Source organism: Malus sylvestris, chromosome 5 (genome assembly GCF_916048215.2).
Source record: "Malus sylvestris chromosome 5, drMalSylv7.2, whole genome shotgun sequence".
NCBI lineage: Eukaryota > Viridiplantae > Streptophyta > Magnoliopsida > Rosales > Rosaceae > Malus > Malus sylvestris.
Genome location: NC_062264.1, coordinates 17,449,534 through 17,471,793, shown reverse-complemented (window position 1 = coordinate 17,471,793; position 22,260 = coordinate 17,449,534). Strand labels below are relative to the sequence as shown.

The window sequence follows — 22,260 nt, the reverse complement described above, 5'->3', positions numbered from 1 at the left end:
TACTACTTTGTTAATATGCTCTGCCTTGCTTCGTCTTCCTTCAATACCACTCCCACATCACAAAAAATAATAATAATTGCATGCAATTAAAATATTTTAAAGATAATATATGAGGTTGTACTTGCAATCAGACATGAGAGGATAAAATGTAATTTACTCTTAACTTTATTTTTATTTTGTTTAATATTATTTTTAGAGCTCTAATAAAAATAACTTGAACTAACTTTAATTTAACTAGAAACCACCATAAACTATTATTTAACTAAGAAAAGCTTAAAAATTCATCATAATAATAAAACTATTCATGAACACAGGCCCTACAAACATAAATACTCATGGGTTGAATTAAATATATTTTTTTCAAACTTACCCCTAACGGAAACTAGCCAAGTCTGTTACCTTAGAGCAACTCCACCCATGGAGCCCTCCCCCCTGGCAATCCACTATTCAATCCACCCTATTGAACAGTAACTGCCTTAAATGAATAGTAATTACCATTAATGAACAGTAATTACCATTTACATCTCCACCCTTGGAACCCTCCCCCCTGGCAATAAGCAATAAAAATAATAGTTTTTTTATGTTTGTTTAAATAATAAAAAATTATAAAAGCTATCTCTCTCTCTCTCTCTGACACAAAAAAAATAAAAAAATACAAAACCCTCGGGCCACAGGCCCGTCGACTCCCCACCCCCCCTTCGCTCGACCTCCCACCCTCATTCAGGCCCTTCCCCGCTGGATTTGCTCCCACCGGCCCGAGGGCCCTTTCTCCTCGCCTGACGCCCGAGCAACCAGCAAGGCTGGAGTTGCTCTTATTAAACATGAAAGTGATGAGCTGGTGTCCACCATCCTCACTTCCATTTTCCCTCTCCGACGTCCACGATTCCCACTGTCATTTTTCCTCTACACAATTCCCAAAAACTAAAACTATTACTTATAATGGAAAGCTTGGAAGTGAACCCACTTGTTCAGACATGGTGGTGGACAATGCCTCACATCTTTTTCTATTTCTCTTATGTGTTTTGACTTTTTGTTTGTTTGTTTTTTTTTTTTTTTTTGTCTTCTCTTTTTTTTTCTACCTAGTACACTTTTTCCTACATTACAAGTAGCCTCTTCAACTTTTGTCATGTTTACTTTTTCTTGGGTTAACTATATAAATTTGTTACTTTAAGATTCTTCAAGGAAAAAACAGAAGATCAAATAGCTAAAATATTTTCATAAGTAAACAAAGTTATCAATTATAAACAAATGAAAAGTCTCCAAAATGTAAAATCTTCAAACTGAACATTACCACTATTTTTACAATTGAGCATTGGTACTACCACTATTTCTAAAATTAAACACTTGTAGAATTGAACAATGACTATTTTTTAAATTGAATACTAGTATTACCACTATTGTAATTCCAAAAATGGTATCGATTATTTTGATTCAATTTTAGAAATAGTGTTGGTTATTTTGTTGTAGCTTCAGAAATAATGTGAGTTATTTTGGTTCAGTTTCAGAAATAGTGTAAGTTATTTTGCGGTAATTCCAAAAATAGTGTGGGTTTATTTTGGTTCAGTTTCAGAAATAGTATGGTTATTTTGCAGTGTGAGTTATTTTGGTTTAGTTTTCAGAAATAGTGCATAATTTTGTTGTGGTTCCAGAAATAGTGTGGGTTATTTTGGTTCAGTTTGAGAAAGAATGTTCGTTATTTTGCTGTAGTTTAAAAAATAGTGTTTATTTTGTTCTTTTCTAGAAATAGTATAGGTTATTTTGGTTCAATTTTAGAAATAGTATATAAAATAATTTATGTTGACGTAATTTAATCATAACTGTTTAAATAAGAGAGAAAATAAGGGGAGAGATTAGGAGGAGAGAATCCTACTCCTCTTTTAAGCCAATTAATGATTAATTAATTTTATAGCATAATAGTGAAAAAAATTTCGAGGTGACAAGAACACACATCTCACCATTACAGGTGGTGTTCCTGACAAATTAAAATCAACCATGTGGCTTTCTATTTTGTGATTAAAATAATAAGTCAAGAACTTTAACTCCGTCCAACAATGACATTAAACTCTCTCCCTCATCTTTATAAATTTGAAAATCTGCACAAAATTATTTTGTTTGCTAAAATTCAGTTATGCTAGTATTAATTGTGAGAAACAAATTTGATCTAAGGTTCTTTGTTTGAATAAATTAATTCCTAAATTCAACCGGCTGACAAGAACCATAATTCCCAAGAGGTTGAGAGTTATCTGAAACACCACAAAAGTATAAGCCAAAAGTAAGAAACCTAGAATCCAAGTGACGTGGGGGGGGGGTGAAGGAGAGTAGGCCATTGCACAACCATTTTTTTCTTTTGATCTTTTGAGCCTTCTTTTGATCTTAGGCAACCTAGGCGATTCCTTCCAAGTCCTAGCACAACCATTTTTTTCTTTTGATCTTTTGAGCCTTCTTTTGATCTTTTGACGAAAAAAGAAGAAGAGAAATTTATTTCTTTTTTTTGGTGAAGCTTCCACTACAGCGGCACAATTAAAAATCATCAAGGTAAAACTGGAAACTCCTTACGTTATTTTGGTTGGGCCTTGTTGATTGGACTAATTTAAGTTGGGTTTTATCTTAAACATTAAATAAAGTCATTACATGATTTTTTTTGTTGAAATTCAAAATTTTGAAACCCTATCATTATTTTTCCTCTTTTCTCTCTCTATGTTATATGTTCTTTCGATAACTAAACCATTAACTCCGTAAGTTGAACTTCATCCCACATATGAAAAGGCAGAAAAAGTCGAAGAAAGTAGGAGCTTAGGGTTTTTGACGATTTTCTTTTTGAAACCCTAAGGTTCAGGCACCGATATGCAGTAGAGTATTGTATACACTGTTTCTGAGATCTTAAAGAACTGGACGGTGTACGAGTAGGCTTGGGCTTGGTTTTATGTGTTGTGAAGGTGACTATGGCGGGCATGCAGAATATGGAGGGCTTGGCGACAAGGTTTGGAGTGAGTCTTTCTCTGTCTGCAAAGGAAAAAGGCAGCATAAAGATAGAGAAGAAGGATGTGGAGGGGGCTTTATTGGGGTTTCACTACAGTATTGTGGCTGAGGTTTTCTCGAAGAAGATGGTGAATGAGAGTGGCTTTATTGATCAGTTCACAAATCTGTGGCGTGGAAGGGATGAGGTATCCATCAGAGCTTTGGGTGGGGCGCAGTTCATGGCTTGCTTTGTAGGCCGTAGAGATATGGCTAGGGTTTTGGAGGCGAAGAAACCATGGTTGTTTAAAGACGATCTCGTCTTGGTTGTTGATGGGGCTCGTCGTGGGAGATGGGCCGAACCTCTTTATTTGGCTACATTGTGGGTGCAATTACATAAAATTCCGCCGCTAAATATGATGGAAGCGGTGGCTTGGGCAATTGGAGGTTTGATTGGCGTGGTGGTAAGGGTTGATAAAGATGATGGTCGAGACTGTATTGGATGATTCCTAAGGGTGAGGATCTCTATTGATGTACATAAGCCTCTCATGAGGGGAGCTAACGTTGAATTTTCTGATGATGGGTCACTTTGGGTGAACTTTCATTATGAGGGACTTCCACATTATTGTCTTATTTTTGGGAAGGTGGGACATGTAACTCGATAGTGTAAGAAGGAAAGGCTTGGGGACGAGGATTCTGAGGTTGACACAGAAGCGTTATATGCATTCTGTGGCCTTGATGCGGAGTATGATCTGAGAGGAAATAGTATTGTGGGGCGCGGTGTTGGGTAGTGGGGTGTTAGGGGGAGGATTGGTGCGTTTTCATCGTCTATTGGGTGGCATTCTGACTGTATCATTGATGAGGAGGTCCGTCGAAAATATGCTGTGGAACAAGAGGAGAAGGAAAGGCAACGATTGGAAAGAGAACGAGCCTTTGATGTAAGGCTTATAGGTCGAGGATAAACCATTACACCTGAAGCTGGGACTATTAAATTATTGAGCCACCCGGATGAGATTGAGGCCATTGGGGAAAGTACTGAGGTCCTGCAACCACGTAGGGACTTTGACCTTAATATACCATCTGTGGAAGTTCATATGGGTGTGGGGGAAGTGCTGATATCACAAGATTCAGATCCATTCAATCTACTTCTTACAATTGAAGCAGTTTCGAGGGGAAGAATGAAAATGATTTGGGAGAATGATGGGTGTGAGTTTGAGGAGTTTGGCCAAGGTGAGATACGGGTGAACAAAATTCAAAGGTCTGATTGTTACCAAGCGAGGGCCACGTACGAGGGGTTTCTGCGATCGCAATGAGGCTTATATGTTGATGATCTTTTGGAGCAAAATCAACTCCATTCCTCTGAGGTTGTGGCTCTTTTAGAAACTAAAAATAATAGTCGACGGTACAATTATTTGAAGCCGAGGCTTGGTTTGGCATGCATGCATGCTGTTGAACCTAGAGGACGTGCTGGTGGTATGTGTGTGTTTTGGAATGATGCAAATGATGTGGTTTTGGTGAAGTATGGGGATTTCTTTATTGAGGTCTTGATTGAGGATACGATACGGCTTTGCAAATGGCGTTTGGTGATTGTTTATGCGAGTACGGATGAGCGTATGAGGGCAACGTAATTAGGGCTGGTACAAGACCGTGTTTTGTCCTATTTTGAGCCGTGCGTGGTAATGGGCGATTTCAATGACTTATTATTGGACTCGGAAAATGAGAGAGGTAACGAGTGCATTGTTGTGAGTATGAGGTGTTTTCGATCCTTTGTGACTCAAGCACGGTTGTTAGATTTGGGGTTTGTAGGATACCCGTTTACATGGAGCAATAGGCAGGAGGACGGTTTTATCCAGGAAAGACTTGATCGTGCTTTTGCTACCCATGAATGGTTTCAATGTTATTAGCAAACAGTGGTGAATCATGTGATTTTGGAGGGGTCGGATCATGCGATCTTAGTGCTATCAACGGAAGTGGAGCAGCCCCGGTGTAGGACAAGGTTTATGTATGACCCAAGATGGAACCATGATCAAAAGTGTGCTGATGTGGTCCGTGCATGTTGGGGGAAAGGGTTGGTGGGTATTCTGAACAGAATTTGGTGCATATGCTACGAGGGTTGCCCATGGATTGGTGTTGTGGAGTAAGAAGGAGGGTCGAAATGAGCAGAAAGAAATCTGTCGATTGAAGGGGGTTCTCTGAGCAACATATCAACAATGGATGTTCGACAGGCACCGTATTCAAAGTTTGGAAGAAGAGCTTCAGAAAGTTATTCGAAGGGAAAAAGTTTTTTTGACGTACGAAGTCTTGTGTTCAATGGTTACGCGAAGGTGATAAAATACCTATTTTTTCATGCACATACCATGAAACATAGAAGACGGAATGCTATTAGAGGCCTAGAAGAGGTGGATGGGACTTGGTGCACGGACACAAAATGTTTACATGGCATTGTTGTAGATTATTTTCAAAAATTATTTTCCTAGGATTGGCATGCAGAGAATATAGAGATTTTACAATGTGCGTCATGTAAGGTGGGGATTACGGAAAATAATCTGTTGATTGGCCCTGTGAGTGATATGGAAATTGAAAATGCCTTATATCATATGCACCCTACAAAATCACCGGGTCCGGATGGTTTTAATGCGAGTTTCTTTCAGCATCACTGGGAGACGGTTGGAGGTGTGGTGTTAGGTATGGTTAAATCTTTCTTTTGCTCTCGTCGTATGTTACCAGATTTGAACCATACTAATATTGTGATTATTCCCAAAGTAGAGAATCCAACGAAAATGTCTCAGTTTAGACCAATTTCACTTTGTAATGTGATCTATAAGCTCATTTCTAAAGTTTTGACTAATCGATTAAAAAGAGTTCTTCCTAAGGTGATTAGTTAGAATTCAATCGGCGTTTGTGGCTGGAAGGCATATTTATGATAATGTCCTGGTGGTTCATGAACTTCTCAATTCTATGCAACATCGGAATGATGAGGATGTTAATTATATGGCAATGATACTAGATATGGCAAAAGCCTATGAAAAGGTTGAATGGTATTTCCTTAATTCGATGATGCATAAATTAGGCTTTGATGATATGTTCTGTCAATGGGTAATGGAGTGTGTGCAAACTGTGTCATATAGTGTGGTTGTTAATGGCGAGGCTATGGGATATATCACACCTCGTAGAGGGATTAGACAAGGGGACCCGCTAGCACCGTTTTTATTCCTCATCTGTGCAGAGGGCTTTTCATCCTTACTTCATTATGAGGAGCGGGTAGGACGTCTTCGAGGTATATTTGTCACATCTGTTGTTGAGCCTATATCCCATGTATTTTTTGCGGATGACTCCGCGTTATTTTGTCGAGCTACGGAGTTTGAGGCATATAATATTAAATATTTGCTACATCGGTATGCTGTGGGTTCTGGCCAATTTATTAATTTGGATAAGAGTTCTGTCCATTTCAGTGTGGGTTGTTCTCCGGGGTTGAAAGCTCAATTATCACAAGTTCTGGGGATTACGCATAAGGAAGGTTTCGGGAAATATTTAGGTATACAATCTGATTTGGGGGCTTCAAAGAAAAAAGTATTTGAAGAGGTAAGAAATAAATTGGATGCAAGAATCAATGGTTGGGTGGAACAGTTTTTGTCGGTAGCCGGTAAGGAGGTGCTTATTAAGAGCGTTGTTGCGGCTTTACCTATTTATACTATGTCTTGTTTTCAATTGCCTATTCAATTGGCAAGGGAAATTGAGCATGTAATAGCACGATTTTGATGGAGGGATCAGAAGACGAAAAAGGGTGTTCATGGGCTTGCGTGGAAAAAAGTGGCAAATAGAAAGGCTACTGGAGGTTTGGGCTTTAAAGAGATTTTTTATTTTAAGTTAACAATGTTGGCCAAGGTGGGGTGGCGCTTGGTATACAATTCAGAATCTATGTTGGCTAGAGTTTTTAAGGCTAAGTGCTATCCTAATTCATCGTTTCTTGAAGCATTACTGGGACGAGGAACTTCATGGGGATGGAAGGGAATTTTACAAGGGAGGAAAATATTGAAGGCTGGTTTGCGCTGGAAGGTTGGTAATGAGAGGACTATTCAGGTTGTTGAGGATCATTGGTTACCTATTCAAAGAACCTTTCGACCTATTTCACCACATCCGGAGATGCCCAAGTTGGTTACCGATATGGTGTCTACTGATGGAACATGGAAACGTGACATCATTGAGAGGTGTTTTAGTGTCGATGAAGCACCAATTATTTTGTGTATGCCGTTAAGCCAGTTTGGGTGTTCTGATCGTCTTATTTGGCACTACACTCGAAGTGGAATTTATTCGATGAAATCTAGATATTTGATAACCCAGGAAATGGATAGGAATGGTGAACTTGGTCAGCAAGGAGTAGGGCAGTCTAGTAGGGTTGATAATATGGCTTCGGTATGGAGGAATCTGTGGAGTTTAAAGGTGCCTCCGAAGCTTCGTCATTTTGTATGGAGAGGATGTCGAAATATATTGGTTGTTCGTACCAACTTGCAACAAAGAGGGATTCGATTGAGTACTAGCTGCCCATTTTGTGATTGTGAAGAGGAAACCCAGGTACATATTTTTTTTAAATGCTCATTTGCTCATGTCTTTTGGTTTGGATCTCCGCTCCAATTGGATGCAACTACGGTTGGGGGAGATGACTTTATGCAGTGTTGGGTTTGGCTGTGTGATAAGTATGGTAAGATGGAGGATGCTTGTGCGCTTATGCGTTGGGTGATATGTGGTTTATGGAGAATATGGAAGTGTCGTAATAGTGTGGTGTTTGAGAAGATTGTGATTGACCCAACGGTTGCAATGCATCTATTTTGGCAGCAATGGGAGGAGATTGTGGAAAGTGATGAGGAGCTCCTGCCGTGCAAGGTCCCTGGGCAATATGAGTGTGGGATGATCTTGAATGGGTAGATTAAGCCACCATTTGGAGTAATTAAAAAAAATTGCGATGGTGCCTGGTGTAGTCATGATGGTGTGGGTGGTTATGGGTGGGTAGCGAGAGATTTCGTCGGGATTTTTATAGGTGCGGGTGGTGTGGGGAAGGTTCTTTGTGATTCAAGCATCATGGCGGAAGTGGAAGCTTTGAGGATGGTGGTAATGGCTGCAGTGGAACGGGGTTTTGGCTTTGTTCTTTTGGAAACTGACTCTAAGATCCTTGTTGATATGTTTCATGGGAAGTTACAACCTGATGCAACTTTGGAAGTTATTATGTGGGATATTACTACTATTAAGCAACATTTATGTTCTATTGAGTTTCTTTACACTCCTCGTGCCTGTAATGAGGCTGCGCATCTTGTGGCATCTTATGTCACGCGTGTGAGGGGTGTACATTCTTGGGATGAGTTGGAGCCTGAGTGATTGTTTAACACTTTGGCTTCTGATGTTAACATTTCGATTCGTATTTAATAAAAGTTATTCATTGACAAAAAAAAAAAGTAAGCGAAGCCACACATGCAAGTGGGAAATAGTGGCTCGAGCAGCCATAAAAGTTAGGGTCCGTTGTTGAAGAGCAAAAATCTGCCCTCTAATATACCATGTTCTGCGAGCAAGCACAAATAGGAGATCTTCCTCATCCAATTTCTAGATTTTTTTTTCTTCATTTCTCTCCAATTTCTAGGTTAAAAAGATTTTTTTTGGAAAATCCGACACCAAGTTGAATCAAGGTACAAATTGTAAAAACCAAACTAAACCAAACCAAATAGTAATTTCGATTTGATTTTCAGTTTGCAAAAACTGAACCGAATAAACCAAACCCATCATTTGACAAATGGGTAGTGCTATTCGCACACCATTTTTTATCTTCCACACACTCTTGTAATTTTTGTCCATTAATCTTCTTAAGTTAATTTGATCCGATGGCTTGAAATTGATAAATGTGTGAGAGATAAAAACGGATGTGTGGATAACATCATCCTTAACGATATTATCAACACTAAGGGAGAGGAATTGAGCTTAGTCTTATAATGAGTAATAATAATATGGTTTAAATTCACTTTTGACTAAAATCAAATTTTAGATGTCTTTCTTATAAGTAAAAAAAATACCACTAAACTATATTACTAATTGACGCATCGTCCCTCCGACGAAGTCTAAACATTCACCAATGTGTTGCGTTTTGACTCCACAATAAACCTACGTCTGACGCGCTCACACGCCACCCGACGGCCCCCACGCCAACCCCACAAAGACAAAACCTACCTTATCTAAAAACTCTATCGTTACCGGTAGTTGTACCTCACAACCCACGCTTCGCTCATCCCAGCCGTTGATCTCCCACAAGCAAACTCCTCTTCGCGGGCCCACTTCCTCCAAAACAACAGTCCAGATCGCAACCCTCGTATCATCCAAGGGCTCACGCAAGCTCACCCACTATATAAACTCTCACAGCCGCGAGTCCCAGTCCTTTAGTGCAGTTCCAGCTGCCCGCAGCAGGAAAGAAAATCATCTCTCCTATTTTCTCTCCTCCTCTTTCTAGCTCTACATCTCTCTCCTCTCCCACTCACGCGCCGCCGCCCACCGGCGGATCTCCGACTATTTATCCTTCTACTCCCTTCCCTCTCCTCCCTACCCAATAAACCAAAAAAAAAAAAAAAAAATCGAGTCTTTTATTTTACTTTTTTCTCAGCGGAATTTTATCGAGCAGTTGGAGAGCGTTCAGTAGAAAGAGGAGAGGGAGGATTATCGAAAAAACGAAAGAAAAAAAGTTGAAATATTTGAAAAAAGGAAAAAAAAATTGGTTTTTTTGTCTGTTGAAGATGGCGCAAGTTCAGCAGGTCCCGGCTCAGAATGCGAACGCGGCAGCAGCGGCGGCTGCGGCGAACGGTGGCGGAGGAGCCAACCAGTTCGTGACGACGTCGCTTTACGTTGGCGATCTTGACCCCAACGTCACCGATTCGCAGCTCTACGACCTGTTCTACCAGCTGGGTCAGGTGGTTTCGGTTAGGGTTTGCAGGGACTTGTCCACCCGGAGGTCGCTTGGCTATGGCTATGTGAATTTCGCCAACCCACAAGATGGTTAGTGGTTTTGATTCACTTTATTATGGATTTTTAAGCTCAATTATGTGATTTAAATCATGGGTTTTTCTTATTAATAGCTGATTAGGGATGCTTAATTAAGATATGTTTGTGCATGCCGGATTGGCAGCTGCGGAGGCTAAGTAAACTCAGCCCAATATCGTGTTTATTATCTGAAAGTTACAATTTTTAGGTGTGGTGAGTGGATCCGATTGTGTTTAACTGTGTTTATTCGATTAAGTGTCGAAAGAAATCGAAACTAAGTGATGGATATGTGCCCACGTGTTGCTTGTTAAGAGCTTTAGTGTTTGCAAACAGGGATTATTGTTAGGTGGGGAAAGTGAATACAAGCATGTGTTTTTTGTTTGGTATAATTGTGATTGCCTATGAACCGACGTTTCAAATTTGGCAATGTACTTATTTTTGTCATTAATTTTTCCTTCCTGCCGATGCGTTTAAGTGACCTATCTTTTATGGCTGAGATAATAAAGGTTTTAATTCTTTGGCTTCATTTCATGGTTTTATAGTTTTTTGTTGCACGTAAAGATCAGTTTAGATGGATATTCTAAGGCCTCTCATACAATTTTACTTTGAATTTTTCTTTACCATATGGAGGCCATCGTGATTAGAATCCAAAAAAGGAGGATACTTTGGTTTCCTGTAAACAATTGTGCCAATGAACAATTAAATTTAAGCAGTACTTCCTGGAAAGATTTTTGTATAGTATCTTTTTCAAGAAGAAAAAAGTTGAAATTACAGCTTGAAAACCTGGATCAATTGGGATGCCTTGCTCTTATTCGTTGAGCTATGTGTCATTTTTCTTAGGACCATGAGTTATTTTTGTTTTGTCGTATGATTTTTATTAACATAAGGATTGAGTTGAAAAGGTTTGACAGAAACCTTTTACAGTAACTTGTGCCTCATAAATAGCTGCATACATACATGCAATTTTATGTTTTGTTCTTGAAATAGAGATTGGAGATACCTAGTATTTTTCCCCTTCCTTTGTTTTGCGTTGTGTTAGATTAGTCAGTACTCTTTTTTGTTTTGATCTTGCTTACATCTTTAGTTGGAATTGATGGCAGCTGCTAGGGCTTTGGATGTGTTGAACTTTTCTCCTGTGAATGGAAGGCCCATTAGGATTATGTACTCTCATCGTGATCCTAGTATTCGCAAAAGTGGGTCTGGAAACATATTTATTAAGGTATTCCTTTTTTAACTTTTTATGCAACACCATTATACTTTCATGTTATGGTTGTCTTCAGTTTTACTTGTCCTATATCCTTCCTGACACCTTTACTTGCATTAATTTTTCCAGAATTTGGACAAAGCTATTGATCACAAAGCCTTGCATGATACATTTTCTGCATTTGGAAACATCCTTTCTTGCAAGGTGGCTACAGACTCCGTTGGCCAGTCAAAAGGCTATGGCTTTGTACAATTTGACAATGAAGAAGCTGCCCAAAAGGCTATAGAGAAGTTGAATGGTATGCTTTTAAACGATAAGCAAGTTTTTGTTGGTCCTTTCCTCCGGAAGCAGGAAAGGGACAGTACTGCTGACAAGTCAAGATTCAACAATGTTTATGTAAAGAATCTATCAGAGTCAACTACTGAGGAAGATTTGAAAAAAGTTTTTTCTGAATTTGGGATAACCACTAGTGAAGTTGTGATGAGGGATGGAGATGGAAAATCGAAGTGCTTTGGGTTTGTCAATTTTGAAAGGGCTGAAGATGCTGCTAGAGCTGTTGAGGCTCTGAATGGAAAGAAATTTGATGATAAGGAGTGGTATGTTGGGAAGGCCCAGAAGAAATCTGAAAGGGAAAATGAATTGAAACAACGATTTGAACAGAGTATGAAAGAGGCAGCAGACAAGTATCAAGGCGCGAACTTGTATGTTAAAAATTTGGATGATACTATAGCTGATGATAAACTTCAGGAGCTATTCTCTCCATTTGGGACTATTACCTCATGCAAGGTGTGTATTGTGTGGACCCTGTTTTGAATTGCAAAGTGCAATGCACTTGTGTAATAACCATCATCATTTTGTATTGGTATGGCCTAACATAGTTTTTTTTTGTTTGTTGACATGTGATCAGGTCATGCGAGACCCTAGTGGAGTTAGTAGGGGATCAGGTTTTGTTGCATTCTCAACTCCTGAAGAGGCAAATAGAGCTGTAAGTTGATTTCCTGCGTGGGTTAATATAGTGCTTCTATAGTCTTATTCCAACTTCCCTCATTTTGGTTTTGTAGAAGGACAATATTTTAATCTTGCGGCCATGACCAACCATGGGTAGTGAGATTCATGGCTGCCCTCATCTTTTAACCCAAAAAACATTAGGGGTTAGGATTTATGAATATTGTAGAATATGGGGGCTCTTATGGGTAATGTGCGTTGGTGAGCGTGTGCGCGCGTCTTTTATTCCTCAATAATAGTGTTTAGTGAAAATAAGTATGGGGGTGGGATGAGCAGAATGGGAGATAAACAGAAAGACCAGCACATAAATTCTTTTTACTGTTAAAGAAATAAAAGTTTTATTTTTGTTATTGTTTTATAGCTATTGGAGATGAATGGAAAGATGATTGTAAGCAAACCTCTGTATGTTGCACTTGCACAACGAAAAGAAGATAGAAGAGCAAGGCTACAGGTATGCCTTATATTTGTCCTCCCACACATCATACTTTTAAGATTGGCCTAACATCAATTGATAAATAGTTCTTCTGTATGCAATAAGTTATGTTCCGACAAGATCCTTAATGTGGGGTGCATACTTAAATATCTTGAAGATACTTATACTATTTAACATGTGGCAAAATCGTTTTAGTATTGTTGTGTTATGGACATTTGCTGCTTGCACAGGCTCAGTTTTCTCAAATGCGGCCAGTTGCAATGGCACCTCCAGTTGCTTCTCGTATGCCAATGTACCCTCCTGGTGGTCCAGGTCTTGGACAACAAATATTCTATGGTCAAGGCCCACCTGCTATCATTCCCTCCCAGGTAAAGAATTTCATTCTTTTGACGGTTTACCTTTTTTTCTTTTATTTCACTGTTTATCATTTTATATATGGATAAGTTGTTCACTGGTCTTAGTTAAACTACTAGTGTTTCTGGGCACTTTGCTGTTTCAGGTTTTGATTAGTTTTAGTTGTGTACTTGCATGACTGGACACAGATTTAAAGTGTTACCCCAATTACCTGACTTTTTGTATTTTTATTTTATTTTTCTTTTGTAGCCTGGATTTGGGTATCAGCAGCAGCTTGTTCCTGGTATGAGGCCTGGTGGGGCTCCAATGCCAAATTTCTTTGTGCCAATGGTTCAGCAGGGGCAGCAAGGGCAGCGTCCTGGTGGCAGACGTGGAGGTTCTGTCCAGCAAAACCAGCAACCAGTTCCCATGATGCAACAGCAGGTTGGATGCATGTTGTCCTGATGTAGTCTTTAGTATTTTTATTTGTTAACATTTATCTGATGACCTTTTACTGACAGATGCTACCAAGGGGGCGTGTCTACCGCTACCCATCTGGTCGAGGTATACCTGATGGTCCCATGCCTGGTGTTGCTGGAGGCATGTTTTCTGTTCCATATGACATCAGCGGCGGTGGTGGCATGCCTATCCGTGATGCAGCACTGTCTCAGCCAACAATTCCAATAGGGGCTTTGGCTACTGCTCTTGCAAATGCCACACCAGAGCAGCAAAGAACGGTATGCTTTTGTGTTTCTTTGTCCATTAATTGTTCTGAGATGGAAATATAGTTTCTGTAAATTTAGTTCCTAGTGCTTTTCATACGTTCTCTTAAACTAAGCTGTATGCCCATTATTAAATCGTCTTTTGGGGGAAATTTGCAGATGCTGGGTGAGAATCTTTACCCACTCGTGGAACAGCTGGAACCTGACAATGCAGCAAAGGTTACCGGCATGCTTCTGGAGATGGATCAGACTGAAGTTCTTCATTTGCTCGAGTCGCCTGAAGCTTTGAAGGCAAAGGTAGCTGAGGCTATGGATGTTCTGAGGAACGTTGCTCAGCAACAGCAAGCTGGCAATGCAGCTGATCAACTTGGCTCATTGTCACTCAATGAAAACCTTGTTTCGTGAGAGTTTTTATCTTCGGAATGATGGATTGAGATACTTGTAGGGTGTGGTTTGGATTAGTTTGAGAAGTTTCTTGCGCAGGTAGAAGCTGGTTTTGGTGTATTTCCGTGAGCTTTCGGAGTTTATTTTGAGATTGTGACGTTTATGCATAAATACTTCTATGCACATGTTGCTTTCCTTATTATTTGGAGCCAACGAATGGCTCTGAGAAGTGTTGTCTCCAGAGTGAAATTGTTACATGGCCAGAGCAATTTACAGCAGCACCAAATGATCCGAGTATATTTTTTTTCATATGCAAGACTTGACTTGCTCTGGCTGTAACAATTTCAACTCTGCAAATTACATTTCCTGTGATTGAATTTGATGTGGGTTTGAACGTCAAATTGTTCCAAAGTATTGTCAAGAGAAGATCATGGGATTACGGCGGCGAGTCGGGAAAGATGCTGGCTTCCTTTTCCCCATGCGTTTTCAGGATGTGGAGTCTGCTCAGCCGAGCACTTGGGTTGTGGTTTTTACACATCTAAACTGGACTTAAAAAATTATTAGAATTGATGGGGGACGATTCGAAGGGAAAAAATTTGGATCTGATAACAACACGACTGAAACAAGACGAGAGACTTGTATGGCCGTTGGGTTGCTAGGTATTGATTCATGATGTAAATTTAAAATAACCATGTGCAAGGGAGAGCAATTTTTATGACACGTGTACACCGGCATAGTGGCTCACGTGTCAGTGATATATGAACATGTGGAGACTAACGCATGTCCTTGTGTTATTGGCACGAGATATTATGCTAACACTGTACTCGTGTCATAAATAATTTATTATGCCATGAGTTGTAATTTCAGCAGTCTTCATTTTCTCGATCCATTTTCAATCTATTGATTGTTGTCTTCATTTTCTCATTCAGTTTTCGGTATATTTAGGGGTGGGCATAAATATTCTTCTATTGTAGTTCATCATTCTTTATGATTGGTCATGCACGTATTTTGTTGTGTGATTCAATTACTATCTTTCAGTATAAAAATCCGTTGACCTTTTTTTGTGCTCTAAATATATGTTTGTAAGATCCAAACGATTTATTATTCAAAACCATGAACCGGCGTGAACCGAACTGTAACCGTCGTGAATCAAATAGTACAGTTTTAGAAATAAATTTAAGCAAACCGTACCGAACTGAACCGTTAATATTTCCCGATTCCAGTTTAAATGTGAGAATGAAACCGGACCAAACCAAGCCGTGCCCATATATCGACCGTTATCATTACCGTACGCTTGTATTCCAGTGAAGAAAGTGCGACACAATAAAGGAAGAGTACAATACCAAATTATTACAATTAATCCTCAGATAAATTTCTATATTTTATGAAAAATAATTTCAATCCCGGTATTTTAGAAACGCGTTGTCGATGTTTGCAATGCGAGAGGGGCAACAAAGCAATTTCATAACTAAGAATCAATTAGAGCATGACAGACGAATAATTGATGGGCGTTAACACCCAACGATGGACGAAAACTAAACGCGAGGTAAAAACATGTGAGTATATTAAGACAATTTTGCATTCATGTACTCTAATTTACTATTTTAAGAAAGCATTATATGCACAAACTCGAAGACAACTCTAACAACAGATACTTGAATACCGTTTGTTACCATCCACATCCCACGGAGGTGACGTTCAAAACCAATACTAAATCGGGACGTATATATCTAAAGCTTCATAACCCGGCATCGATTAAGACCAAGACCAAGACCTACTGATTTGTCTAGGAAATCAGGCATCAACTCGGTTAACGTGCCTTAGCCGGAGTCCTATATCAACTTCTCGGTCGTACCGGATTAGCCCGTTGGTCTCGAAGTTAGAGCCCTGCACTTCCGAGGATGTCCCTGCTTCGTTTTGCTTCTCTTCGATTGCTTCTCCAAAGTTATGAAGCCTACGACCAACTAGATACCGGTCGTCACGTATTGAGTTGTGAAGGTTGGTGAACCAGACATGGAATCTCTTGGCGCAAAAGCACAACAGGCTAAAGCAAAGGCATCCCAGCCAGGCAAACCGATAAACTGCTGAATTCACCACTAATGGGTAACCGAGAACAGGAAATAGCCCCCTGGCAAGTACGTAAGGCACACACAGGGCTGTCAACAACTTCATTATGATTGGGAATACAATCTCGCGAAGCACCCAAAGACCTTGCAGCCTAGAGAAACCGTCTTCCCTCACCCTTTCGAACTTTACTCGCCATGTTTCATCCACCAGTGGCATCATGTGATCCAACATAACCTGCACAAGCGCATAACAAGCACCAGCGATAAAAAATAAAAACCAAACTACTTTGCGATAGAAAATCCTCAACGTAAAGAAGTTGCACAGATTATGCAACAGGTTATTTTATAAGACCACGTACCAGTCTAGTCCATATCTTGAGAAAAATAAGGCCCAATGCCCAGTCCTGGTAAAGCAAGAACACTGGGCTTTCATCAACAGGCACACGCATCGGCACGATCACCAGAAGCTCAAAGAGCAGCCCAATCAATACCGGAATGACAAAAATCTGAAACAATAAATGTATGTCAGAATGAAAACACATACGAACCTGATATAAAACACGGATTTATAGGAGTAAAAAACCAAATGATTCTTACCCATATTGACAAAAGTGCGGAACTCTTGATAACAATGGCACACCACTTCCAGATCTGGCCTAACAGAACTGCAACCCTCTTTGTTCGAATATGCTCAATTGAGTATCTTACTCCGGCCACAGCAGTCCATATTATGTAGCTTCCAATGATGAAAGCATACAAATCTAAAAAAAGAAAGCGCACGAAAATTCAGCAGTTGTATCCCAGATGTATGAAACGTAACATTGAGAAGAGAAATTACCATTGCACTTGATTCCATGTGTTATAGGGAGAAAAGGAATGACATTGAAAATTGCCCTTCCAAGTGAGGTTGGTACGACTATTAAGGCAGAGTTGAAGACAAGTAACGTCATCCAAGCCACCACCAACAAGAGTACAATGCGAAGCACAAAACTGTACCTTCTGAAAAACAAAAAGAAAAAGATATTAGTAACTAGAAGACGTAAAACCGGTTAATAAAATCAACTAAAACACGCAGTTCAAAGATGCAAACAGGTATATGAAAAAAAAGGACGTCATGACATAAAATTGTTTAGTAAGAACAGCTGCAATTTTTTTACAAGTTTTCTATCTCAAAGCAGGAAAGCAAACCAAGAAAATTAGATTCAGGTAGCACAATAAGGACAATTCTTGAAAATCAGCCTGCAATAATACAAGATAGGATTCGAATGAAATCAATTTGTATGGATTCTCCAAACTTACTCAGAATCAGATTGTTCATCTGTGTCATACTCTTCTGTGACAATTGAGTTCCCTGATGCAAGAATGCCCGCATTAGGATCATCAGCACCTGGAAGTGCCACCAAAGCCTGATCATGTACCCCTAGTTGAACTTGTACTCTATCCTGTCTACCTGGCTCTGCATTTCCATTTTCCTGAGCACCATTGTCCTCAGGTCTGGGAAGTAAGAAATCCGTTAAACCAAGTGCCCAACCAACTGCCGTAAACCAATAACAGAGGAGGGATTTAATCGTTGTCCGTAATTTGAAATGCTCAATGGCGAATGGAATGCATATTTGAAAAAGAAGCATGTCCGCAGGAATTTCAGTAAATGGGTCCGACACCCTACCAATGGGGAAAAGTAAGGCACAATTTAGAGAACAAAATAAAATATCAAAAATATCACTGCAGTTAGAGAATAATAAGTGACAAGGAAGAATAGAGGGTCATCTTACGAGATGTCAAGAGGAAAAATGGAAGGTGCCATCCGCATAGCTAGTTTAACCGGTAAAAACACCAGCATCACAATTAAACTCCCATACACCGCAACAGATAACAGGACCCTGCGAGCATGTTTGTGCACCGGATCATCAATAAGATCGCGGAAGGGATTGTAGTTTGGATCAGCTGGATCTCTAAGGAAATAAAGAACTCCATTACGCAGAACCTGCAGGAAGAACATAGGACAAAAAATACATGTAAAACTGGTGTTTGGAAAAGCAAATTAGTCATACGACTAAGATGGCAAAGTACAATACCCCTCGAAGAAGACTGACGAATATGCTTATTTGTAGCATGTATACAATTCCAACAACCCAATGGACCAGTGAACTGGCTAAGGGAGATGCTGAGAAGAATTGAACCCTGTGAGACATGGACTTCCCAAACATCCTTATTGTGCAAACATCTAGCCACCATCCACACATCAATGGAAATACCCCCAGTTCAATGACTAGAAGAAATGCAACCTTAATCATAGTCATCAAATGCCTCATTGCTGCCAAGAACTGCCTGAAGAGAGATGGAATTGTCTCTGCCATAGAAGCAATACCGTAGAACCTTCCCAAAGTCAATGGCTCACCCCTAGTGTACCGAATCAAAGCAACAATGCCAAGGTAGAAGAAAACTAGGGAGAATATAAACATGTATCCAATAGCAAGAGTTGTAACATCAGACAGCCTTGATGTCCCAAGTGTTGCCCCTTTCAGGAAGTCTGCTGAAAGTGGTGAACTTATATTGTTTGCTACCTCATTTAGTCCACTCATGTTTGCTTTCAGGGTCTCTTCAACCTGGCCAACCATACCACTTTGTTGGCTTTCAGATGATACATTCGTTACGGCTGTTAATGCATTCTTCAATGTCACATTTGCCAAGGAAAGGGCTGATTCTGTGAGTGGCATGACCGTTGACAATACCGGACGAGTAGCAGTGGAGAAAAGCCAAGACAAATGATAGAGTATAATCCGACCAATTGAGAAAGGCACAAAGATTACTACACCAAGGAATATCATATTGCTGGCCAGAACCTGAAGAAAGAATTGGAACCATTCAATGTATTTATACAAATTACATAAAAAAATCCTTATACAACAAAGACTCCTAAATGAGCCACTACCACTGAAAATTGACCTCAACCAATTAGCACACACAATACAGATGCATAAACAAGCTATAGTTGCCAGAACAATCAGAAACAAAACGAGAAAGAAAATTAAAAAGAGAGAACAACCTAAAAATAGAAATATAAGAGCATTAACTATTTATCAGGAAACATAATCTAAAGAAGAGGGAGAAAAAGAGCAAAACGAAAACTTACAGTGAATGCATTTTCAACCAAATGAAATACAGGTCCCTGCATGCCAACGAGCTCATCAAACGGTACATCCTCGGCGCCATCAGCATCATCCAGACCATCAAACATCTGTTCCACATGAGCTTCAAGACGAGCTGCCTGCATCTCCCACCGAGCAGCAACATTTTCTGCATTCCTTCTAATCATTTGACCTGCTCCGGCAATCCCTTGTGCTCCGGCAGCATCTTCCCCATTCACATCACCAACAAAGTTCCTGTTAGCTTGTCCAGGAGCTCTCCTTGCAGCACGGGCACCATTTCTTTCCCCTTCATCTTCTCTGTCAGCATCCTGTCCTCCTAGCTCACGTAAATGCCTGAAGTAATCCCTCAGAGAAGTGGCCCCGAGAAAAATAAACACAATGCTAGCAGAAAGTAGGAACCCATGTAGACAATCGGTAAGGATTACTGTAGTGGATAAATGACTAAGGAATAATCTCTGAGCTTCACCAAAACTCCTCACAAAAGCCAACCGCCATATCCAAAATGTAATAAAAGGTATAATGAGGAGCCAAACAGAAAGCACAAAACTAAGGCGCAGAAAGAATTGCAGAACATGGCAAGTTTTCATTGCCATCCCAACTACAAACTCTTGAAAAGGAAGCCTTGCAGGGGCATTCTCAGCATAAACTGGAGAGAAGGAAAATGCATGCTTGCAAACCTGCAATGCATGTAAAGTAATCATGAGCTCCCGAGAACATAAAATTAAATCACCAGTAAGCTTAAGCACAGATTGAATGACAATTTGAAAAAGATAAGAAATAAAGGACCACCATGTTGGAGCTCCCAATGAAATCCAACCCAACTTATATGTTGATTAGATTTATTCAAGGTCCAAGATAAATGGTATAAGCTCAAAACAGTTCACAATCCTCCGCTAGGATATTAACACGTAGCAACTTCTGCCTTTCGAACTTGGGCGTAATGCTGGAGTTTAGCTTCTTACTAACACAACGATATTGTTTTCTTCTCTAAACCATTGCCTCCCACCACACAATCCTAAACAAATTTCAAATATATCTTGCTCTTTCGTTTTCGTTTTCTATCTAGTAAACGGAAGCACTCCCACGCACACTAGCATACAATAATCTTGTGGTTCTCATATCATATGGTTGAGTTAAGACCCCCATAATACAATGATGAACTAACAGGAAAATGATTTCAGAGTTGAATAAAAAGCTCAACTTCGTTTTGATTACTCAAAACGACACCGCTTAACTCCCTTACCAATATCATCAACAAAAGGGGTAAAATAAACCCTATAACTCTAATCTAATCAATTCCAAACTCTTATTTGAAAATTTGAGGGATTGCAGACACCAATTCAATCACCCACAGAGACCGAAATGGACAAAATTCAACAAAATCCGATCAGAGAGAGAGAGAGAGAGAGAGAATTGAACCTCGCATTGGCGAGCATTGCTGTGATTGAGCCACTGCAGGAGGCAATCCTGGTGCACAAATTTGATGCTTCCGCTACAAGCGCACGGGTACCGGAGCGGGTTATCGGCGTCGCCCGGGTTTCTACAGATCCGGCACACGTCCTCCTCCTCTTCCTCATCGTCGTACTTGACCGCCACCGACGACGCCGACGAAGACAAGGTCGTCGTCGCCGCCGCCGCCGCCGCGGCGCTCGCTTCGTTCTCCTGAGACGACGACGTCTTGCCGGTATCGATTGTGATGTCCCGGTCAGCGGACGGCGGCGGGGCCGGGGCGATCTCCATGGATCGGTCAAGGGTGGGTCGGAGTCCGCGTTGGGTATTGTCGATCGGTCCTAGGTGGGGGCGTTTGAAATGATGACGAAAGATGGGTGGGTTTTTGGGTCGTGGTGGGAGAAGATGGCGATGGGTAATCTTAGCGGGGAGTGTATTTTATGTTCCGGATTTGCCCCCGCTGGCCTTCAATTGATTCGGGGGTATGTCGGTGATTTTACGTTGGAGGTGTTCGTGGGGGTGACGTGGACGCGGGTGGACGTAGAGCTCGTTTGGTGCCGGGAAGTTTCGACGGTCCCCAAAGCACATCACGTCACCAATCACGTTAAAATCTAGGAGTGTCGTGATTAACTTTGAAGATTAAGATTAACTTACCACAGAGCTGAAATTGGATATGGGTAGAAGACTGACAATATCGGGGTGGTGGCGCAGTTGGCTAGCGCGTAGGTCTCATAGCTTCTGAGTTATCCTGAGGTCGAGAGTTCGAGCCTCTCTCACCCCATTTCAGTTCTCTTTTTGGTTTTTGGCAAATTATATTTCTTTTATTCTTCTAGAAATCCTTCTGAGCTCACCCCTAATAAACTCCCAAGAGATTTTTTATTTTCCTAAGGGAAAGGGGTGGAGTTAGTCTTACAATGGACTAGCAATAATGTAGTTTGTTGGTACCATATATTTGGGCCTCGTATTTGGGCCTCACACATTAAGCCCACGACAAATGTAAAATAGGAGGAGCCCCTTATTCTATAAAAGGGGACTCCCCCTCATTCTAAACCAAGTCTGAAGTCCTCATTTCTAAGGGCTAGAGCTGAAAACAAAGGCTAGAAGCCTTGAGAGAGAGTCCTCACACCACCGAGGCTCTCCTCTCCCTTCTCTTCTCTCTCCGGGGGACTTCCCCTCAAACACTTGTATCCATACAATTACAGAGAAACAGAATCAACTACAGTGTGGACGTAGCCCAAACATTGGGGTGAACCACGATAACCCTTGTGTCATTTACATTTCATGCAGATTCACGGTCGGATTTACGTTGTTCCAAGACTTCCGGTTTTGTGCATCAACATTTGGCGCCGTCTGTGGGAAACGATACGAAAAGTTGTGTCGGTTCTCTTTCATTTTTTTCACCCCCCGCCGTGAATCTGCAAAACCCAATCGACTAACTACTGCTTCTACCATCCCACTCCTTTCGTCTTCAAACGAAGAGAAAATGGGATCAACGATGCGACCATAAAGATCTTGTACTGTGGGATATGCCACACCGATCTCCACCATG

At 40.6% G+C, this 22,260-nt stretch overlaps 3 protein-coding genes and 1 non-coding gene across 4 annotated transcripts; 3 read left to right on the top strand and 1 right to left on the bottom strand.

The window, feature by feature from the left end:
* The first annotated feature begins 6,054 nt into the window (after positions 1-6,054).
* On the top strand, positions 6,055-8,325 carry LOC126622594 (uncharacterized). Its single transcript, XM_050291370.1, has 4 exons — positions 6,055-6,696; positions 6,841-7,527; positions 7,627-7,874; positions 7,932-8,325. Exons 1-4 carry the CDS (start codon positions 6,055-6,057, stop codon positions 8,323-8,325), a joined length of 1,971 nt encoding a protein of 656 aa, XP_050147327.1.
* Positions 8,326-9,372: 1,047 nt separating this feature from the next.
* On the top strand, positions 9,373-14,246 carry LOC126620890 (polyadenylate-binding protein 8-like). The gene is made up of 9 exons (XM_050289199.1): positions 9,373-9,981; positions 11,067-11,185; positions 11,300-11,956; positions 12,078-12,155; positions 12,537-12,626; positions 12,839-12,976; positions 13,212-13,385; positions 13,463-13,678; positions 13,823-14,246. Exons 1-9 carry the CDS (start codon positions 9,723-9,725, stop codon positions 14,066-14,068), a joined length of 1,977 nt encoding a protein of 658 aa, XP_050145156.1. The 5' UTR covers positions 9,373-9,722; the 3' UTR covers positions 14,069-14,246.
* A 1,348-nt stretch (positions 14,247-15,594) lies between these two features.
* LOC126620889 (probable E3 ubiquitin ligase SUD1) lies at positions 15,595-21,121 on the bottom strand. Its single transcript, XM_050289198.1, has 9 exons — positions 20,682-21,121; positions 19,247-19,939; positions 18,189-18,956; positions 17,886-18,097; positions 17,413-17,775; positions 16,952-17,112; positions 16,711-16,874; positions 16,473-16,619; positions 15,595-16,348 (listed from the first exon to the last, which is right to left on the bottom strand). The coding sequence occupies exons 1-9, from the start codon at positions 21,000-21,002 to the stop codon at positions 15,842-15,844; spliced, it is 3,336 nt and encodes a 1,111-aa protein (XP_050145155.1). The 5' UTR covers positions 21,003-21,121; the 3' UTR covers positions 15,595-15,841.
* A 286-nt stretch (positions 21,122-21,407) lies between these two features.
* TRNAM-CAU (transfer RNA methionine (anticodon CAU)) lies at positions 21,408-21,492 on the top strand. The gene is given in 2 exon segments: positions 21,408-21,445; positions 21,457-21,492. It is a non-coding gene; the product is annotated as a tRNA-Met (tRNA).
* The last annotated feature ends 768 nt before the right edge of the window (positions 21,493-22,260 follow it).